At 41.5% G+C, this 20,750-nt stretch overlaps 2 protein-coding genes across 4 annotated transcripts in view; one reads left to right on the top strand and one right to left on the bottom strand.

Annotated features, from left to right (window-relative positions):
- Positions 1-591: 591 nt before the first annotated feature.
- PHOSPHO2 (phosphatase, orphan 2) lies at positions 592-8,103 on the bottom strand. 2 transcript variants are annotated; one of them, XM_080928141.1, is made up of 4 exons: positions 7,844-8,103; positions 7,374-7,407; positions 5,382-5,536; positions 592-2,271 (listed from the first exon to the last, which is right to left on the bottom strand). In XM_080928141.1, exon 4 carries the CDS (start codon positions 2,243-2,245, stop codon positions 1,520-1,522), a length of 726 nt encoding a protein of 241 aa, XP_080784267.1. In that variant the 5' UTR covers positions 2,246-2,271; positions 5,382-5,536; positions 7,374-7,407; positions 7,844-8,103; the 3' UTR covers positions 592-1,519. The 2 variants fall into 2 exon arrangements, with proteins under 2 accessions (XP_080784267.1, XP_080784268.1); XM_080928142.1 differs by having other exon boundaries at positions 7,977-8,091.
- A 183-nt stretch (positions 8,104-8,286) lies between these two features.
- The window catches only part of CFAP210 (cilia and flagella associated protein 210), a gene marked incomplete at both ends in the record, with an annotated part of 33,082 nt that continues 20,618 nt past the window's right edge, over positions 8,287-20,750 (top strand). For both annotated transcript variants that reach the window (XM_080928186.1, XM_080928187.1), the window contains 4 exons: positions 8,287-8,335; positions 12,322-12,548; positions 16,031-16,204; positions 16,329-16,522. In XM_080928186.1, the coding sequence (XP_080784312.1) occupies positions 8,287-8,335; positions 12,322-12,548; positions 16,031-16,204; positions 16,329-16,522 (644 nt within the window). The remainder of the gene's footprint in view (positions 8,336-12,321; positions 12,549-16,030; positions 16,205-16,328; positions 16,523-20,750) is intronic.

Here is a 20,750-nt window from a genome sequence, read left to right as displayed (position 1 = left end):
ATTTTGCTAATATTCCCACATCAGTCTCTTAACTGTTGAGTATTCATACAAGCTCATATTTCTCACAACGGAATTGTCAAACCTAAGTAATAGCTTAAAGAGGCATGCTGAAGCCAGACATGAGGGTACACTTGTAATCCCAACACTCTGGATGAAAACACGCAGGATTGAGGGCCAGAGATCCGTCTGGGTTATAAAGTAAGCCCGACTTAAAACAAACGGTCTGTCATATTAATTATTTACGGTGCTATGATCTAAACATGAAACATGAGGAAAATTAATATATCTACATATTAATTTCAAAAGGAAATCCCAACTGATCAAAACGCCTAACAATACTGCCTCATGGGCTGGCTAGATGGCTCAGCAGTTAAGGGCACTTGTCCCTAAGGCTGATGACCTGAGTTTGACCCCTGGGACCCACACAGTAGAACTTCTGATCTCCACACATGTACCTTGGCATGCCTCAACCCCAAGTGTAAAATACTGCACCCTTGTTTTAAAAAGAGATTTCAGAAGACATATGTTTGAGAGCCTCTTATTCTTATGTGAATAAAATAGCAGGGTTTTTGTTGAGAAAATAAAGCCAGTTTTATTTCTTGCATTTGAAGTAGTCTTCAACTGGTATCCTTAACACACCACAACCAAGTTTATAGGGTTCCCTCTCTTGTTTTCACAGATGCCTAATTGGGTTGCTCAGTACAGTGCTCCTCCACCAACTTGATACACGTAGGCTCATCACAACAGAGTTCAAGCATGCACTTGCTTAAGGCTTTGGTAGCTTTGCACGATGCCCACGCTGGGCCCTCTTGGATAAAGGCAGTCTTCAGCGTTCCTGTTAGGCACTACTGCATCCATCACACCTCCGGCAATGCTGCCTTCCTCAGCCACAGCCTCGGGTTGTGGGTGAAGCTGAATTGTGAACACACCTGAGTGTCTGTATGACTCACTGATAGCAGGGGAAGTGAGCTCATCAGCTACTTTCAACATTTGTTAACTATTGCATATATTTTTTAACTAAGAGTAAAATAAAGCCACTTTCTTTGGAAACAAAAAAAAAAAAAAAATACAATCTCTTAACCATCTTTACTATAGACTATGAGTTCCACATACATCAATTATGTATTCTGTTTTTACACCTTTTCCTGGGCACATGACCACCTGGAATGAAAGCTCTATTTCCCATCTTTGCAGGTAGGGAGGGCTCTGACTAGGTTTTGGCTAGTGGTGTTCATGCAAAACTGTTTGGAAAATATTTCTTTAACAAAGGGCTGAAATCCTCCTGCCCTGGTTCTTGATGGTCAGTGTTTGTTGTGAGGACTTGAGCTTGGATGTCAATCTCAAACCATGGGTCAGAACCAAAAGCTGAGGTTGGCTGAGCAACAAAGTGGCCTTGGCATATGACCAGAATTCTTTAAAGAGGAAAACCTCCAACATTTTAAAAGGTACTAATGTTGGGAATTTAGTTTTATGTTGCTGAGCCCAACCTTAACTAATACACATTTCAATCGTTGGCACATCAAATCTTTATTAGAATTTGTAAGTGAGAAATTATTTCAACACCCGAAGACCAAACTACAATAGAAGATTCCATAGGCTCAAGATTTTGAGACATTTTGGCAAGAGTTCTATGTAAAGCATACCCTTCCCGTGGCATGGCAACATCGTTTTTCTTTAGAAACGTTACTGGGCAGACATCGTTTCCGCCATCGCCTATATACACGATCCGTGTATATCTCACTCCCTTTTGTAACTGTTTATCTATAAACTCCCCCAAGACTGTATTTTTGCAAAGATTCTTTGGGCACCTAGTGCAAGAATGAGCATGGCAATTTTTCACTGTGAGACGACCACTGCTATCAAAAGATGCTGGGTTGGTAAACACCTTATCAAAGACATCATGAAAAGCAGCAGCTTCTAAAACCCAATCTATGAAGATGGAATTTGAATCTGAAATAATGATGCAGTCAAAGCTGTCCTTATTCATCCTCAGAAAGCTGAGAAGTTCTATCATCCCTGAGGTGAAGGGCAGAGACGTCACTGCCCTCTTCAGTTCATCTTCCTTTACCCCCTCATCTCTCAGATACTTAAAGACTCTGCCCATAAATTCTGTCCAAAGCCCCTTTTGATAAGAATCCTGTAGCTCAATGGGAAGCTTTTTGTCAGGAGCGCACTGTACAATCCAGGTGTCACTGTTGTCATCTACGATTGTATTGTCAAAGTCAAACACCAACAGAACTTTCATGGTTCCAGTAACAGACTTGGGTTACCCTGAAAGAGAAGAAATATTATTCCCTAAACATACTGTGTTTACATATCTACTATACTTATTGAAGAGAAGCAAACGTTAACCTGGTAAGAGCTGTGTGTGGTGCACGTATCTGTCATCTTATCACTTAAGAGCCTGGGGCAGAAGGAACGAGAGGTTGAGGCTGACCTGGCTGTATAGTGAGAATATACCTAATACCTAAAAAATAATGCCAAAAAAAAAAAATCACACACACACACACATGCACACACACACAGTTAACATGCTAAAACAAAGAATAGAAATTAGTAGCTTAACATGTTTTTTGTTTTTGTTCCTGAAATTAGAGTCTCTCTATGTACCCCTGGCTAGTCTGGAACATGCTATGTAGACCAGGCTGGCCTGGAACTCAATAGTAACCCACTTACTTCTGCTTCCCAAATGTTTGAATTACAGGTTCATGTCACCACACTCAGCTCTTATTATGCATTAAAGACAAATTAAAAAAAAAAGTTTCTACTTACATATGTTATATGTACCAAATCTGTGTTTGGTACCAAGGAGGTCAGAAATTGTCTTTGGATCCCCTGGAATTGGGGTTACTGATTGGGAACTGCCATGTGGGTGCTAGAAATTGAACCTAGGTCCTCTGAAAAAGCAGTTAAGTATTCCTACCCAGTGAGACATCTCTCCAGCCTCCAATTAAGCATTTTTTTAAGGAACATTGCTTATTTTTCCTAAGAGAGCTACTACAGTTATTTAATTAACTTATAGTATTTGTAATAATCATCATTATTAGAATATACTATGGATATTCTATATATTAAGAAAAGTTCTGAATGAATTTAAGTTATATAACTCTAAAAAATGTAAATAATTTTTAATTGGCTTTCAGACTGAACTCAATTTCTAAATGTCAATGTTATGACTTAATGATTGTTATTTCTGGCTTTTTTTTTTTTGTTTGTTTGTTTTTCAGATAAGTTTCTGTGTAGTTAGTCCTGGATTTCCTGGAACTCATTTTTCAGACCAGGCTGGCCTTGAACTCAGAGACACACCTGGTTCTGCCTCCTGAGTACTGGGGTTAAAGGCATATGACACTAAGTCTAGCTCCAAGTAGGTTAATTTTAACAAAAAGATGTTAAGTAAAAATACCCAGGGCTGGAGAGATGGCTCAGAGGTTAAGAGCACTAGCTGATCTTCCAGAGGTCCTGAGTTCAATTCCCAGCCACCACATGGTGGCTCACAACCATTTATAATGGGATCCGATGCCCTTTTCTGGCATGCAGGTGTACATGCAGCTAGAACACTCATACATAAAATAAATCTTTAAAAAAAAAACAAACAAACAACTCACTAACCTTAAAGTACATACTAACAAACTGTAATCATGTTGTAATTTTAGAAAGAAATTCTAAAAGGTAAAGGATTTAAAATAGGATAAAAGATACAGAAATCAATTAAAAATGGAAAAACATGGTATGTAGCTAATGTATTTTCTGGCTTATTAAAAAAGCTAATTAGTAGTAAAGATAGAATATGCACACACAAGTACTTTGTCACTTTATGGTTTATAGGAAATGTATAACCTAGTGGGGATCTCCTCTCTATGAACTTACTGGGTTTGACGTTATTGGTGAGGGTAGGTTTTTGAGACAAGAGTTCAGTGTGGAGCCCTCCTGTTCAGCGTTCTAAGTATTGAGATTACAGGCATGAGCCAACATACCCAGCTGTTGTATGAATTTAGATGGCATACTACATCCTGGTGCCTGCTTTTTGTATTTCTGAGTATCTAATCCGGGTGTCACTGGCTGTCAGATATCTAAGTGGGAAATTCAATTTCATATACAAATAATTCAGTACATAGCAGTGAGGCAAACCTCATGATTACTCATTACCTAAGAGCATTTTCAGTTAGCTGAGCAGTGGTGGCACACCCTTTTCATTCCAGCAGAGGCAGAGGCAGATCTCTAAGTTCTAGGCTAGCCTGGTATACAGGACAGTAAGTTCCAGGACAGCTACTTGAAAAATCCATGTCTTGAAAACAACCCCCCCCCCCCAAAAGAACATTTATTTATTTATATAAATACACTGTAACTGGCTTCAGACACACCAGAAAGGGGCATCAGATCCCATTACAGATGGCTGTGAGCCACCATGTGGTTGCTGGGAATTGAACTCAGGACCTCTGGAAGAGCAGACAGTGCTCTTAACCGCTGAGCCACCTCTCCAGCCTTAAAAAGCACATTTAGACAGACTGCCTTAGGGTTTCCATTTCTATAAGGAGATACCATGACCAAGGCAACTCTTTTTTTTTTTTTTTTAAAGATTTATTTATTATACATAAGTACATATTATTCAGACACACCAGAAGAGGGCATCAGATCCCATTACAGATGGTTGTGAGCCACCATGTGGTTGCTGGGATTTGAACTTAGGACCTCTGGAAGAGCAGTCAGTGCTCTTAACCTCTGAGCCATCTCCCCAGCCCCAAGGCAACTCTTATAAGGACAACATTTAATCGGGGCTGCTAAAGGTTCTAAGGTTCAGCCTATTATCACCATGGTGGGAAGTACGGCAGTGTCCAGGCAGGCATGATGCAGGAGGAGCTGAGAGTTCTATACCTCATTCCAAAGGCAAGCAGAAGACTGTCTTCTAGGCAGCTAGGAGGAAGGTCACGTCTGCTCTAGGCAGAGCTTCAAACCCCCCTCCCCCCAGTGACACACTTCCTAACAGTATCACTTCCCTTAGGCCTAGCATACCTTATGGAGATTCACTGTGTTCCATTTTAAAAGGTTTTCTAGGGATGTACACGTAGCTCAGAGACCTACCTAGCGTGCATGATGCCTCAGTTTGATCTCCAGCACCTATTAAAATAAAGTTTTCCCTAAGGTAACTCATAGGTTTAATTCACCACAAATTACTGAAAATTTTTAACTTTTTCTTTTTTGGCTTTTTGAGACAGGAATTCTCTGTGTAGCCCTGGTTGTCCTGAACTCACTGTGCAGACCATGTTGAGAAGAATACAAGTGAAGTAACATCATGTTTAAGGTTGATCCAAGAGTATTTTTTTCCCTCAACTTTAACATTTTTCCCCTGTCTTATAAACATATTTTTTACTAAAACCACTTACCCACACTGGTACTTGCAGTCCAATTAATCTTACTTCAGCATAGAGCTTAGGCAACTGCAACCTTCAATTTGCCAGCTGTTTTTAAACATTACTTCATTTCTGTATGCAGAGAAACTGCTTTGATGTGCAGCAAAAGAATGAAGACTTCTTAATTCCTGAAATTAACAAAAGTATTTTAAAGGCTTAAGTTTTATTCTTTCTAATTGGATCCCTTTTCCTCATATCAAAAAAACCAAAGATATGTACTGGCAATGAAGAGACAATTTGATTATACATATATACTTGAAATAAATACAAAAAAGAGAATGTTGTGTTAAAATATTTCATCTGATTAATAAAATCACAAGTGTGAAACCAACTGAGAATCATTTCAGTTTTAATCATTAAAAGGAAAGCACTATATTTTATTTATATTCAGATATGAGTGATGTACTTGAAATAAAACTCTACAAAAATTAAGGTAGTACACAGATTGACTTTTAACAATGTGAATTTACCAGGGAACTCTTTTTCTAAAATTTGAACATTTGAAAAACAGACCAGTAATCCCAGCACTCAGAAGGCTGAGGCAGACATAATGCTACAAACTTGGACCCAGCTTAGGTTACGAGTGCAACGTGAGGACCAGCGAGCAGAGGATGGGTAAGACACTTCCTGAGCAAGTCTAACAAGCCAAGACTGAGTCCTGCAAGACACACTCGGGACAAACCCACAGGAGAAAGGATTCCTGAAGGCTGTCCTCTGACCAGTATACCATTACACTCCTTCAACACACACATCACACATTTTATTAACAAAAAACAAAAACTGTATTCCCAGGGCTTCGAGATGGCTCACTGGTTAAGAGTGTGCACTGCTATAACAGAGCACCCAAGTGTTTAGTTCTCAGAGCCCAAGTCTGGTGATATAATTCTAGCTCCATGGGACTTAATGTTGCTAGACTCCATGGCTCGAGAATGCACACGCACACCTACAAGTGCACACACATACATGCACACAAACTCCAGGTAAGTAAATAAATAAGGGGCTGGAGAGGTGGCTCAGCACTTAAGAGCATACACCGCTTCTGTAGAAGATCCAAGTCTGAGTGGCTTATCACCACCCGTAACTCAAGCTTCAGGGGAGGTCTGACAGCTCTAGCCTCTTTGGGCCCCTTCAATCTTGTGCACTTACCCTCACACAAGCACATATACAAACACATAACTAGGTATAATACACATAAAATGGTCTATGGACAGTGGTCAGGTCTTGATGAGTGGTTTAATCATCATTTTTAGCTTTTCTTCTGATTTTGTTTTTAAAATGTCTCCATAGTCATTTAAATTCTGTTTCCAATTAGGGTGCAAATACTACCATCTTCAACTTACAACAAAAGTTTCTACGGGGCAAAAACCAAATAGTTCTACACCAACTTGTATGTAAAGGCTGTAGGTGGCAGTTACAACTTCGAGTTTCAAGTCAAATATCAGACCCAGCTTGAAATATAGGACTGTATTAGAAAGTCACTGATATATTATATGAGGCTCAATACTTGTAACTAATTTAGTAAAACTCCTGAGGATTTTCACTGAGAGACGTGGTCTACACTGCCCTGTCTTCTAAGTTATGTACTCTATGCTGAAGTTGCTTAAGGATGTCTCTCCAGAGAGCAGGCTAAAAAGCACCCATGTTGTCCCTTGTGATTGGAGTTGCCTCAGCTAAGAGTTTCTCTCCTATAATACAACACACATCACATTCACATAACTTTTTGCTCACTTCCAGTTATCTTGTGGGAGGATGGACTTAGGCAAATAAAGGCAAAATTTGCTAGTGATGCAGCCAGCTAGCATTGTGTAATTCGCTGATCCCTCACTAGGCGTCGTGGTCTCTTGCAAACTACGTAACTACAGTAAAATCCCCGACCCTTTCTGTTCTTGTGAGCTTTCAACTCACTAGGACACACGTACACAAAGTTCTGTCTACAGAAATTCTTATTAATCCTTCCACACTTACCAGCATTCTTACAGTGGTACATCTGAGAGAAAACCTGAAGAGAGACAGCACAGCTATGTGTTAGAATGTTCATTACTGAAAAGTCGCACTTGTTTACATTTTGAGGAACAACAAATGTTGCTTAATTAGTCGACAGTACCAACAATATCGTAATGAAACCATTTGTACGTCGATATATCAGGAGAGTCTTTTTTGTGATCAAGGGCCAGTCCACTTTAATATATTTATCTTGTGTCATTAGAGACTGACTGGTCCCCAAGCACACTAATTACAATTTCTCCACCAAGCAGTATAGGTTAAAAGTCTTAACGCCAAGGTTCTGAGGACAACATTCAAGTTTTAATACTTCTATGTTACAACAATCGACAGGGTCTCATCTAGTCCTGACTATGCGTCACAACCCAAATCATTTAAAAACACCTTTTATGTCCCTTAATACTTGGGGTTCAGTGGCCAAAGAGGTCTTTCACCTCAGCCAGCGAGGCGCAGTGTAGAAGCTCACACCCAGCCTGGGCCTCGGCTCGCACACCAGCCAACTCCAAACTAGCGCCGCGTCAGACAAAAACGGCACCGGACGGGCGGGACCGAGGGCTCCTCACTGACCCAGGCCTGGGTCGCAGCCGGTCGCCAGCATCCGTTCCAGCATCGGCCGGTTGATCCTCGAGCCTTACGTAGACGCTAGACTGCTAGCTCCACGGCTCGCCCACAGCTAATGTACCGCGCAGGCGCACACCCATGCTTCGGTTCTTGGTTCAACAGCGGACAGGACTTTTTCCTGGTTCCTGGATGGCGACTAACGTCACTTCCGGCGTGGTTGCTAAACAACCAAATGGTTTAGCTACCATTCAGTCACTGACTTCAGCTTGGAAATAGTCTCGCCCGCTCTGTACTCGCGGGGCTCAGCTTGGTAAAGATGCAGGTGCGCTTTGGACGGCGCTCCGGACAGGCGAAGGAAAGCACAGGTGAGCTGCCTTGATCCGTGCCGGAGCTGGGATTGTTTCTAGAAGCCCATCATAGGGTGACAAAGGGCTTCGGTTGCCCTTTGAAATGGGCTTTACAAAGTCCAAAACATTCCGAGCAAGCATCCTTGGAAGTGTGGCAGGATGGCCTTCAGGTGAATGAGTGGAAAAAGGAAAGAGGACGAGGGAAAGTTTATAGGAATGGGGTAGAAAAGGCAGAAGAAAGTTAGACATCTTACCCCAGCTGTTAGCTGGTCAGATACTCAGTGGGGCTCTTAAGCTTTGTGTTTCGTTGAATAAATTTTGGAATGCTGTTTGGAAAGGTTATTGACCTATCAAAGTCTTCATTCTTTTGCAGACCTGCTGACTAGTCTTTTCTAAAACTCAAGGAAATACCCCAGTTCTTTCCACGTTAAGTTAAAACTCTCCCCAAGTCAAATGCTTTGATAGTGTAAAAAATATGGTAGTAAGGCACTTAAGATGACTTAAAATTTGATTCTTTCAAAGACATGGACAAGTAGGACTTCAAAAAACAAAGTCTTTATTTAAGTCCAACCACAACACGTTTAATTGTTGTCATGGTAACTAATGGATTCTTGGAAATTTGAACTATCTTCATGATTTGCCTGAGTTCTGTAGCAATAGCAACCCCACCCCCACCACTCACCCTAGGACAGACACAATCTGGTGAGTGGGAACATTAGGAAATTTAATCCACACACAAGAACATTGTATAAGTAATGTTTACTCACCAGATGCCATTGTCTTGGAGGCACACTGCTGAATAAGCAAGCTCACCCTTCCTAGTTCTTTCTGAACTTTGGCCTCGCTGGTTCAGTGGAGCTGTTCTGGCCCAAACTCCTCTCTAAGATGACTGATTCAAACTGGCTTCTCTCAGCATCTGACTGAATTGCTCTGCTTTAGAAAAACTCCCCCTGAATTCTAAGAATTGAAGTCTTGCACAAACTGGACAAAGCTGAACTCCACTGCATTGCTTGAACTCAGCCGAACTGGCCTCGCTCTCCCCACTCTGTGCTGCCTGTCTTTCCTGTCTTTCCTGAGAGACTTGGGCAGATCCTATTCTGTCATATCTTTCTCTGGTTCATCACTTGGTCTTCCTCTCAATTAGACAGCCCTTTCAAACATGGCCTTTTTTCCCCTACAAACTACCTTCATTGTTAGGGATTAAATTGTACTGAGGACAGGTCTGTATTGCAGCCAGAGGGATTAAAAGTGTGTGTCATCGCAGAGGGATCATACAGACCCAGAAGGTTTTTGTATGGGAGCCCTTGCCAGAGCAGCCATGTGGCTGGAATAAAGTTCCTCCATGTCTTTCTCTTTTCTGTTTAAGCCAAAATTTGTACATAGTTCTACTTCCCACAACTGATGTTTCACAAGTAATTGTTATGATTCATCATGTCCAGTGGTTCTTTGGTGTTGTGATTTAAATACCAGGCTGGCAGCATTGAGAGGTGTTGAGACCTAAGCTAGGCAAAGTACTAAGTACCTAAAATCCTAACTCCTTAGGAGGCTCCTAATTGAGCATGTTTCTGAAGAGGGTTGTTAATGAGCTCCTATTGCAGTAAAAATAAAAAGTGATAATCTGTTATCCCGCGCTAGTGCTGGCAATCCTAGGGCCACATGGCACTGTGCAGCATCTTTATCTTAGCAGCTCCGTGTCACCTAAGTTGAGTCTGAGTACTCAGAGAGGTTTCATTTGACCCAGGCGCATTCCACCTGCCCTGGCTCCTTCCATCCCGGGTGGTCCACAGCCACCCCAGTGTGTTGTTTTCACTCACTTTCCCTTGGCGTGTTGTTGCCAAGCCTTGCACACACACATATCCCAACTCTGTGGCAGGCTTTGTGTCACATCAAAGATCACACCAAAATATTCTGACCCAATTGCTACAATATAATTTGCCCACCTAGACAAGTCAAATGATCCTATACAATTCCATCCCTTATAAAATATTCATAACAACCTTATCCATAGAGAGATGCGCGGAGAGAAACATCTATGTCTGCTTTCACGTTGCCTCCTTGCTTTCTCCTTCTCCTCTCTCCTTTCTAGACTTTTCCCCACCTACCTTTCCTTCTCATCCAGTGATAGGCTGGACCCACCTTGTTGTGTTTAATGACATCATCCTACAAGCTGCACTGTATTACTTAGGATATTTTGAGTTTAACATAACAGAAAACCCAACACAATCATATTAAAAAAAAGAATGGAATGTAGTTATTTAATTCTGAAGCAGTCACCATAGACTTCAGGTTGGATTGATTAGCACTGTAATATGATCATTGCTCTAGCTTCTTCCTTTGCTTCCTGTTTGCATTTCATGCTGTTTTATCCCAAGCCGGTTCCTCTTGAGATCATGGAATGGACCCCTTATCCATCTCTTACTTTCTTGCTCATGTTCAGCTTGAAAGTCTCTTGAGTGTCTCACTGAAAACAAAGAAGAGGTTTTTGTTTTGTTTCTTTGCTTAACATTAGAGAAATAATTGTTGGCATGGAAGATACTTGTTTATTCAATCTAGACCTGGCTCAGGACTGTAGTTGGTTCTTCCAGTTGCCTTCTCAATGGGGAAGAAGTTGTATAGCGTCCATCAAGGTGTCCGCAAATGCAACAGATGGATGTTTCCAAAAGTATCCACCTATGAGATGACACCATTAACTCTGAAAGTGCTTTTTATTCCAACCTATTGGTATAGTCACTGCTGACCACAGTCTGAAAGAGGAAGGTGCCAGTAATAAGGGGAAAATCAAAGTCTCCTTTGGGGATTCTCAGCCTCAATAAAAGAATTTAAGAATGGACTCAAATAGAAGCTCAAGGACAACTTTATTAAAAGAAAACTGCAGCTTGGGTAAGCTGCAAAAGCTCAGTTGATGCCTTAAGGAGGAAAGAAAGAGCTGTGTTAGTTGAACTGGCATGAAAGTCAGACATGGCAGACAGACAGCTATGTATTGAGGAGAGGAGTTCTGGAGCAGTGGTTCTCCATCTCCTGAACGCTGTGACCCTTTATTACAGTTCCTCATGTTGTGGGGACCCACACCATACAATATTTTCTGTGATACTTCATGATTGTAATTTTATGAATCATGTTGTTATGAGTTGTACTGTAAAAATATCTGTGTTTTCCAATGGTCTTAGGCAACCCTCATTTGACCCCCACATGGGTCGCAGTGCTGAGGCTGAGAACCACTGCTTTAGAGAAAGCATGTAGTCTGAAATGCTGGGGGAAAGCATGCAAAGGAAAGAGAGAGAAGAAAAGGAGAATACACTTCTCTGATCAGTTCAGAAGAGCGAAGAGACTTAACCTATTACATGGCTGGGGCTTGTAGGGTTCTACATTAGGGGCAGGGATTTTGGGAAGGAACACAAAGCAATTGAATCACATATATAACAACATGAATGAATATCAAAGCGATTCTTTTGAATAAACTCTATAATAAAAATAGCAGCTGAGCGGTGGCCTATTAGAGTCTAAGGAGGAATGACAAGGGTAAAACAGGGTGTGGAGACTGTTAGTGTCCTATGGCCATTATCTGAACTGTAATGGTGGCTTTGGAGGCATATTGTTGTCAAATGTAATGGAATATGTCTTATAAGAGAGCTAATTCTGCCCACGTCACTAGCATGACTGAAGAAGAGTTCAAGGATGGACCCTTAGCAAATGTGACTGAATCAACCCAACTAGCATGTTTGCTCTCCACCCAGGCTGTAGACCTCAGACTCTTGATTAGGAGTTTCCCCCCAAGATTCCACAAAGCTAAATGTTTTGCCCAAGCTTACACATGAAGGAAACCACCAAAGACTTGATCATGTCACTCTGATTTTATAAAGCCTTACACTATTTCCCTCAGCCAGACTTAGTTACACATTTAAGGCAATTTTCAGATACCACTTCACTCCAGAGATTTTGGGAAAAAAATCATGTGAGCTCTTCCTGGAAAATGATTTAATAATTATGTTTTTTAACTGCATTAGGGATGAAGACCTTTGAAAGAGATGAAATTCCCTACCCACCTCTCCTACCTAGCAAGGTAGATCTCCGGCAGGTCACCATAATTCCACATGCTGAGTGGGAAAGGATTCGGGACAGCCTCAATACGTTGACAAGAGAAGCAGCAGTCCTTCGTGCAGAAAGAACAGCAAAGAAAAATATGCATATGCAGTCCCAGGAAATGGTAAAGCACTGGACTAACACATACGCAGTAAGTATCAGCCTTCCAGAACTCACATGCTTTGAGCAGTAACTGTTGCTTCTGAATAGTGCCATATAATATAATATAATATAATATAATATAATATAATATAATATAATATAATATAATATAATTTTATGTTCAAACTGTCATAAATACAATGACACATATTTTTAAGATCTTTATATATATTAAGATCTAAATATATTTAAAATACTATAAATGACTCATTGAGGCAAACATTTTGTTAAATTTTGACATGTACATTCCCCCAAAACCATCTTTATAGTTAAGATTAAGAACATACTCATCACCTAAAAGTTTAGCTCTTTGTCACTCCTCCTTAGAAATGAGTAGGTCGTCACTACAGTTTATTATTACAGGTTTGATTCTCCCCTTTTGAGAGTCATATACACTCTTTTATTACTGAGCAATAGTCCAGTGTTTGGTACACTACAGCTTAACTGCTCATCGATGGTATGACATCAACCAAATGCTGACTCCTGGGTTGTCTCTATCTTTTGACTTCTATAAATATAGTTGCTGTGAACATTCATATCATATGTGGACATATATTCCCATCTCTCTTAAGTAGATATTTTAATATGAATATGTATAGTGAAATTGTAACCACTGTATATACAACTCTGTAAGTGGGTTAAAAGGTGACTGGAGAGATGACTCAACAGTGCTCATAGCTCTTTCAGAGGATTTGCATTCAGTTTTCAGCACTCACATTGAGCAGCTCACAATCACCTGAAACACCAACTCCAGGAGATAAGACAACCTATTCTGGCCTCTTGAGACACCTGCACACATGTACACATACACACACACACACACACACACACACACACACACACACACACACACGAAAATATAAATATTTTAAAAATTAACTTTGTAAGGAATTTCCAAACTGTTTCACAAAGCAATTGTGATTTTATGTCTCCCCCCTCTGACCAGCAGGATGAGTCCTGTTGCTTTTGTGTTCTCATCAATAGTTAGTATGGTTAGTCTTTCTCATTACATCATTCTAATGGGTGTGAATTTTTCCATATGGCTTGAATTTGAATTTTCCTAATCACAAATGTTAAATATTTTAAATACAATATTTATTGTACATCCATGTATCATGCACACATGAGGTCAGAGGACACCTCATGGGAATCTGCTCTCTCTTCACCATGTGGGTTCTCAGAATCTAACTCCTGTTGCCGGTCTTGGTAGCAGTGCTTTCTCACCAGCTGCCCTGGTTAGCATTAACTCTCAATGTGACGTGGCCTAGAATCACCTGAAAGGGTCTCAGCTGAGTAATTGTCCCCATCAGGTTGGTCTGTGAGCATGTCTAAGGATCATCCTGGCTAAAAGTTGATGTGGGAAGGCCCAGCCTACTGTATGTGGCACCATCCCTAGGCAGGTGGTCCTGGGCTGTAGAAGGAAGCATGGTCTCTGCACTTGAGCCTGAACAAGCCAGAGGGTGAGCCAGCGATTGGGGTTCCTCCACATCTGTTTCAGGTTCCTACTTTGAGTTCCTGTTATAACTTCCCTCAACGATGGGGTGCGACTTTAAAGTACAAACCAAATAAACCCTTTCCTCACCCAAGCTGCTTTTGGCCAAAGTGTTTTTAATCACAGAAATGGAAAGGAAACTAGATTGTTGGCTAAACATCTTTTGATCAACTTGCTTTCTACCTCTTCAAATTTTCATGATTAGATTTTTTTCCCCTTGTATTGAATTTGGAGAACTTTAAAAACATATTCTGAAGGTAAGTGTGGTGGTATATCCTTATAATCCAAATACTTATGAAGCCCAGAGAGACCTTGGGGCCAAGACCAACCTGGACTACCTAGTGAGTTCAAGGCCAGCCTGGTCAACATATCAAGACCTTGCATCAAAAAACAAAACAACAGTAACAAAAACAGGGCTAGGAATGTAGAGCAGCTGATAGAGTGTAGGCTTAGCTTGCATGGAGCCCTGGACTCAGTCTGTAATGCCAGTGAAAGCCAGGCATGGCGGTCCATACCTATAATCCCAACATTTGGAGATGGCAAAAGGAAAATGGAAAACAAAAATTCAAGGTCAGAATGGAGAGGTGGCTCAGCGGTTAAGAGCACTGACTACTCTTCCAGAGGTCCCGAGTTCAACTCCCAGCAACCACATGGTGGCTCACAACCATCTGTAATGGATCTGATGCCCCTTTCTGGTGTGTCTGAAGACAGCTACAGTGTACTCATATAAATTAAATAAATAAATATTTTTAAAAAGTTCAAGGTCATCTTTGACCATGCAGTAAGCTTAAGGCTAGCCCAAACTCTCTGATATCCCGTTGAAAATAAGATGTCTATATTTGAAAGTATTTCCTCTCAGTATATATTCTGAACTACTATTCTAAAAGACAAGGTTATTTTGTGTTTTTGAGATTTCCTTATACTGTCCACGGTGACTTCTACCTTAGGGTTTCTCTTCTGTGGAGAGACTCTATGACCATGCCAACTCTTATAAAGGAAAATATATAGCTGGGGCTGGCTCACATTTCAGAGGTTTAGTCCATTATCATCATAGTGGGAAACATGGCATCTTGTAGGCAGATGTGCTGGAGAAGGAACTGAGAGTCTACATCTGGATCTACAGCCAGCAGAAGGAGACTGTGTGTCACATTGGGTGTAGCTTGAGATTATGAGACCTCAAAGCCCATCCCCATGGTAACACACTTCCTCCAACAAGACTATACTCCCCAATAGTGCCACTCCCTGCGGGCCATTCAAATACATGAGCCTTTGTGTGCCATTCCTGTTCAAACCACCTCAAGCTCAAACGCAGACTCAGTGATCCTCTTGCCTTTGCTTCAGAGTAGCTGGAGTTACAAGTAGACCCAGCAGTGACTGGTCAATTGAAAAGTTTGGATCTTAGTTAAGTCTTAGGATTGGAGAGAGATTCATTATATACCCCATTAATAGTTTTGGATCATGTACATATACTACTCATCTAAAAATGAAATTAAAAATTAGTTTAGTGCTGAAGAGATGGTTAAGTGTTTAAGAGCACTGACTGTTCTTCCAGAAGATCTGGGGTTGGTTTTCAGCACACACATGGCAGTTCACAATGTTCTGTAACTACAGTCCCAGGGCACCCAACAGCCTCTTCTGACCTCCTCTGGCTCCAGGCAAGCACGTGACACATAGACACACATACAGGCAGAACAGCCATGCATGTAAACTAACTAACTAATGAACTAAACACTATTTAAAGATTAATTCAAGGTATATGTTCATGTTTACTAATGAATTATGCAAACAATAAAAATTTATAAAGAGATTTAAGTGATTATGAACTGATATTAACTTATGGGTTAATTAAACCAAAAAAAAGAACCCCAAAAGATTGCTTTTGTGTTGGGGTTTGACCACAAGGCCCTGGATTTGATCCCCAAGACTGAAAGAGAGAGAGAGAGAGAGAGAGAGAGAAAGTTTATTTTGTCTTTTCACAGGGAATGAAAGAACAGAAACTTAAAGCCAAGCAAAAGCGTGATGAAGAGATTGAGGCTGAAAGACAAATTCTTGATCTGGAGGAAGAAATATACAAACAAGGAGAAAGAAAGAAGGCCATCGAAAAGGCAAAGCAGTACCAGTTTTACCAGACAGAGAGAGTGAAGCACTTCCATGTACTATCTGGCTTCTCTTCTATTTATATATGTATATGTATAAAGTATATTTGACATGCATATTTAACAGTTTTCTTGATATAGTTATACATCATTTTCTTAAAATGGTGTGATTTTTTTGTAGTCAGGACTTCTTCTCAGTAGAGTTATGAAAGAGCGTGATGTCCAGATTCAGTACAAAAAGAATACAGTAAAATCAGACAAAAAATGGGATGAACAAGTGAAACTCAACGATGAAAATGCACTTAAAGAAGACAAAGAGAAAGTAGAAAGACAGCGCAGAGAAAGAATAGCTCTTGCCAAAGATCATCTGAAACAGTATGTATACATCAGGGAGCTCGTGTGTCCTTCTCATAATGGATAGAGCTTTTCCTCTGATTTTGAAATTAATGGGTGCTAAAACAAAAAACAAAACAACAACAAAAAAAACCTAAAACTCACTATTAGAGAAGACTGTTCTGATACATTCGTGACCATTGATATACACTGGTAGCATTGGGAAGGCTGCAGCAGAGAAATCAAGAATTGGAGGTCAGTCTGGTCTACATACCAAGACCCTAGCTCAAAAACCAGAGCAAAGACCACTGAGATGGCTCCGTGGGGAAAGGCATCTGCCACCCAAGCCTGACAGTCCCTGGAAGGAAAGCGCTAAGTCCACAAACTTGCCCTCTGACCTTCACAAGTGCACAACTCTGCATTCACCACACAGGTACACACACATATGTACACGTGCCCACTAAGTTGTTAAGAGCTGGCTGGGTTTGATTCCCAGTGCCCTCATGTTTGCTCACAACCATCTGTAGATCCTGTTCCAGGGAAGCCAACACAGAACACTCATACCATAAAATAAATATTTAAAAACGTATTACCAGGTACTACCCAGGGATTGCCTTGTGAGGTGTAAAACGTGTCTTCATGTTCTTTAGCTTTTCTTCAAAGGATAGAGCCTAATTTGTTTCTACTGTCTGGAGGACAGGCTACATATATTAGCTCATGGCCACTGATCAGAATGTGACAGATTGGCTGTGACATTTTAGATTAGGATATTAAAGATACCAGGCTTCTTCCCTGCTTATCCCTTAGAGAGCTTACTGGGGAACCTGACTTCCATCTTGCAAGATACTATGAGAAGGGGCAGGTGGCAGAAAGCTGCAAGTGTGTGACAGTGGGTTTTCTAGCCTCAGGGAAGCCTTGACCCCACTACAGCCCCAGCTGACGGCTGGACTGCAATGTCTTCAGAGGTGTCTAAGCCCCTCCTCACCCTGCCGGTCAGGAACGCACAGATAGAAGTGTTTGTGGTTCTAAACCACTATACTTTGAGGTACTCAGCAATCAGTTGTTAAGCTTCTGGTCCCACCCCTGGAAAAGTATGACGTATACCAACGTTGTAAACAGTGCCCAGGCACCAGATGCAGGCCAGTCTAGTTTTGGAGCTGTGTCTTGCACAAGAGTCTGCCTCACACTAGCATCCTGAAGATGAGGCACATAAGGAACCGTGGAGACACAGTTCCCCAAGTAGAGTGACTTTTAACCAAGAAATTAAAGACACCTACTCAGACAGCCAAGTATCTATGACAATATGTGTTTCTCATTCCTTCTACAGGTAGTTAATTTCTGTAGGCAGAACTTTATAGACCTTGTTTAAGGAAATTTTACTGCTGGGCTTGGTGGCACACACCTTTGATCCCTAGTACTTGGAAGGCAGAGACAGTAGGATCTGAGTTTGAGTCCAGCCTGATCTACAGAGAGAGTTCCAGGCCAGCCAAGGCTACATAGTAAGACCCTTATTTATTTATCTATTGACTGACTGTGTTTGCATCCTCTTGGCTCTGCTGCCCTCTCCCCTGGTTAAGTTCCTTTATGAAAAGGGTAGAAAGAGCGAAGAAAGCCAAAGTGGTTGTATCCATCTTAGAGAGCTCGACCACTCCTTTGAGTTCTCGTTTTTCCATACCCAGCTGCCTCCAAGAGCATTCCATTACGGGGTCTCATAGGTACCTCAAAGATGATTATGGATTCCCTACCACTGCAGGGGACTGCCCAGCAGCACCATTACCCCCCCCCCTTCAAGCCACGGTCCCTTGAGCCTTTGTCTCCTTTATGTTCCACAACAAATCTACAAGAAAGCCGCGGTCATTTGTTTTACTCCAAAAGAAGTTTTGAGTCTATAGCCATCCTCTTGGGCCCAGATGCTCCTGTCTGTTGCATGGATTATTGTACCAGCTTTCAGTTGAGCCCACTCTCTTACTCCCTGTTCCCTTTGCTATTCAGCATCTATGATAGTCCATTAAAATGAGAATCAGTCGAATTATTCTGCTAGTTTGGGTGCTGCAGTTGCTTTCTAGTCATTTATAGTGAGGTGGACTTGGCCCTGTGGAGTCTGACTTGCTCTTATCCCGAGCTCTCTCCCGCCGTTGCCCATTTCCTCATTACCCTGACATAGGCCCTGCCTTCCAGGGCCTTGAGTACCTGCTAAGAGCTCTCTGGCTTCAGTACTTCTCACAAACTATTTAACTCTCCAGAATTTACTTGTCTGTTCTTTAGCTGTGGTCTTACCTTCTAGAGAGGCCTTGAGACTCTTGGTGTACAGCTCAGTCTAGAGAGGTCTGTATTACTCCGTTGCTAACTTTTTCTTGGTCTCTTTTCTTCCCCTCCCCCCACTTTTTTGTTTTGTTTTTTTCAAGAAAGGACTTTCCTTTGTGTAATCTGAACTCACTTTGTAGAGTAGGCTAGCCTCGAACTCACAGACATCCACTTACCTCTGCCTCCCAAGTGCTGGAATTAAAAGCGTGTGCACCACCATTGCCTGGCTGTCTCCTTGCTTCCGTTATGACATATCACAGTGTTTAGTTGCAGTCCCTAACTCTAAGTTCCTTTATGGCTGTTTCATCATTGAGGTAGGACTTCAATAGTGATTAGATAATTGAATAAGGGGCTAAGGACTACAGAGGGACTCAGGCCTCCAGCACAGGCAACTGCAAAGATGGCAGTGTTCACCAAAATGAGACCACAAGGATCCACTTAGAAGACAAAGGTGATGGATTTGGCTTTGCACACACAGAATGTTAAGATGGTTATGGGATTAGCCCAGCACTGAAGCTTGCTGGGTTATCCTGTAAGACCCAAACTTTCTTGCTGTGATAAAAATCCATCTGTCTGTCTGTCTGTCTAATCTAAAATATAATCTATCTTTGAGATAAGGTAGCCCTGGCTGACCTTAAATCACAGAGATCCTCCTGCCTCTAATTTTCTGCCTCTGCCTTTTCCTCTGTTTCTACATGCTGAATTAAAGGCAAGTATTACCATGCCCAGCCTCTCCATTGCTTTGATAGGACTATTCAGACTATGTGTGAGCTTGAGAAAAATTAGATCTCCATAAGCACAACTTGGGACAGTCAGAATGTGAACCTTCCTTAACACTCTTGGGCTGTGAGCCGTCGTGGTGCCGTGTGCAGAGCACAGCAGAGTTGCTTTAGAACGCGCTAGCCAATCTGGAAGAGGATCATGTCTCTGTGTCCACTGCCTGGTTCAGTCTTTGGGCAGAAAGCATGAATGTGAGGGTAACATTTGCTGTAGCAGTGAAAAGGAGTGATGTTGTCACTGACTGGTGGGTTTTATAACAATTACATTTTAAATTACCTGTCAGTAAAGATTTTTACCTTATTTGGATAATTTGACTTAATGCAAATTTAGAATGTCGATGGAAATTTCTGGTCTGCCAGTTCAATAAATAAATAGAAACATTTGTATCTGGTTTTCAACTCTCAGGTTTAGAGCAAGACATTAGTCATCCACACCACCTTCTTCATGAGTCTTTTCAACCCAGTACACTGGGCAGCTTTTAAATAACCATCTAGAGCTGACTACATCACAAGAATGTTTTGGTATTGGTGATGGTAAATCTTGACTGTCAAATTGACCAAAAACAAACAAACAAACCCTGTATTTGTTTATGTATATGTTTGTGAGTCTGTGTGAATAAGCCACATGGTGTATTCCCATAAAGCCCAGAAGAGGGCGCCAGAAGCTATAGTTACCTGAAGTTCCAGGGAGTTAGGGGCCTGACCCACAACTGATCTTAATTAACTACTGAGCTCATCTCTCCAGCCCTAGAGCTGCAACATTTTGTATCTTGTTGTTCTGTCCTGAACTTAAAAGGACCAGTGCACTCCTAGGTTTCTTGAGTTCCTCCTGGAGACAGCACTCTAACGTCTAAGCTCCGTTACTTTGTGTCTGTGCCAAATTTCTCAGCCCACTTCCCTGTGTGGCCATCTGTGTCCTAGCAGGAGGGAGTTTTTCTCCCCCTGCTGCGGGGGAGAAATGTTGGCTTCCTTGCATGCCTATGAAAGAGCAGCTCGTTCTTTAGCCTCTTTACATTGTTGACTTTTCCCGAGCCACCTGTTCAGAAGGAAAAACAATTAGAGGAGGTAGAGTCCTGGGACTTGAGGAGGCTTGCAGTGTGCTCAGGGGTGCCTGCCAGCTGAGGAGCCCCAGGGAGTCAGAATGTGCTAGGAACTGCTGCTGAGAGCTTCTGGGGTGAGTAGAAGGG

This window comes from Micromys minutus, assembly GCF_963924665.1.
Source record: "Micromys minutus genome assembly, chromosome: 13".
NCBI lineage: Eukaryota > Metazoa > Chordata > Mammalia > Rodentia > Muridae > Micromys > Micromys minutus.
The sequence above is the reverse complement of the archived record's forward strand: the minus strand, read 5'-3'. Positions and strand labels throughout refer to the sequence as shown.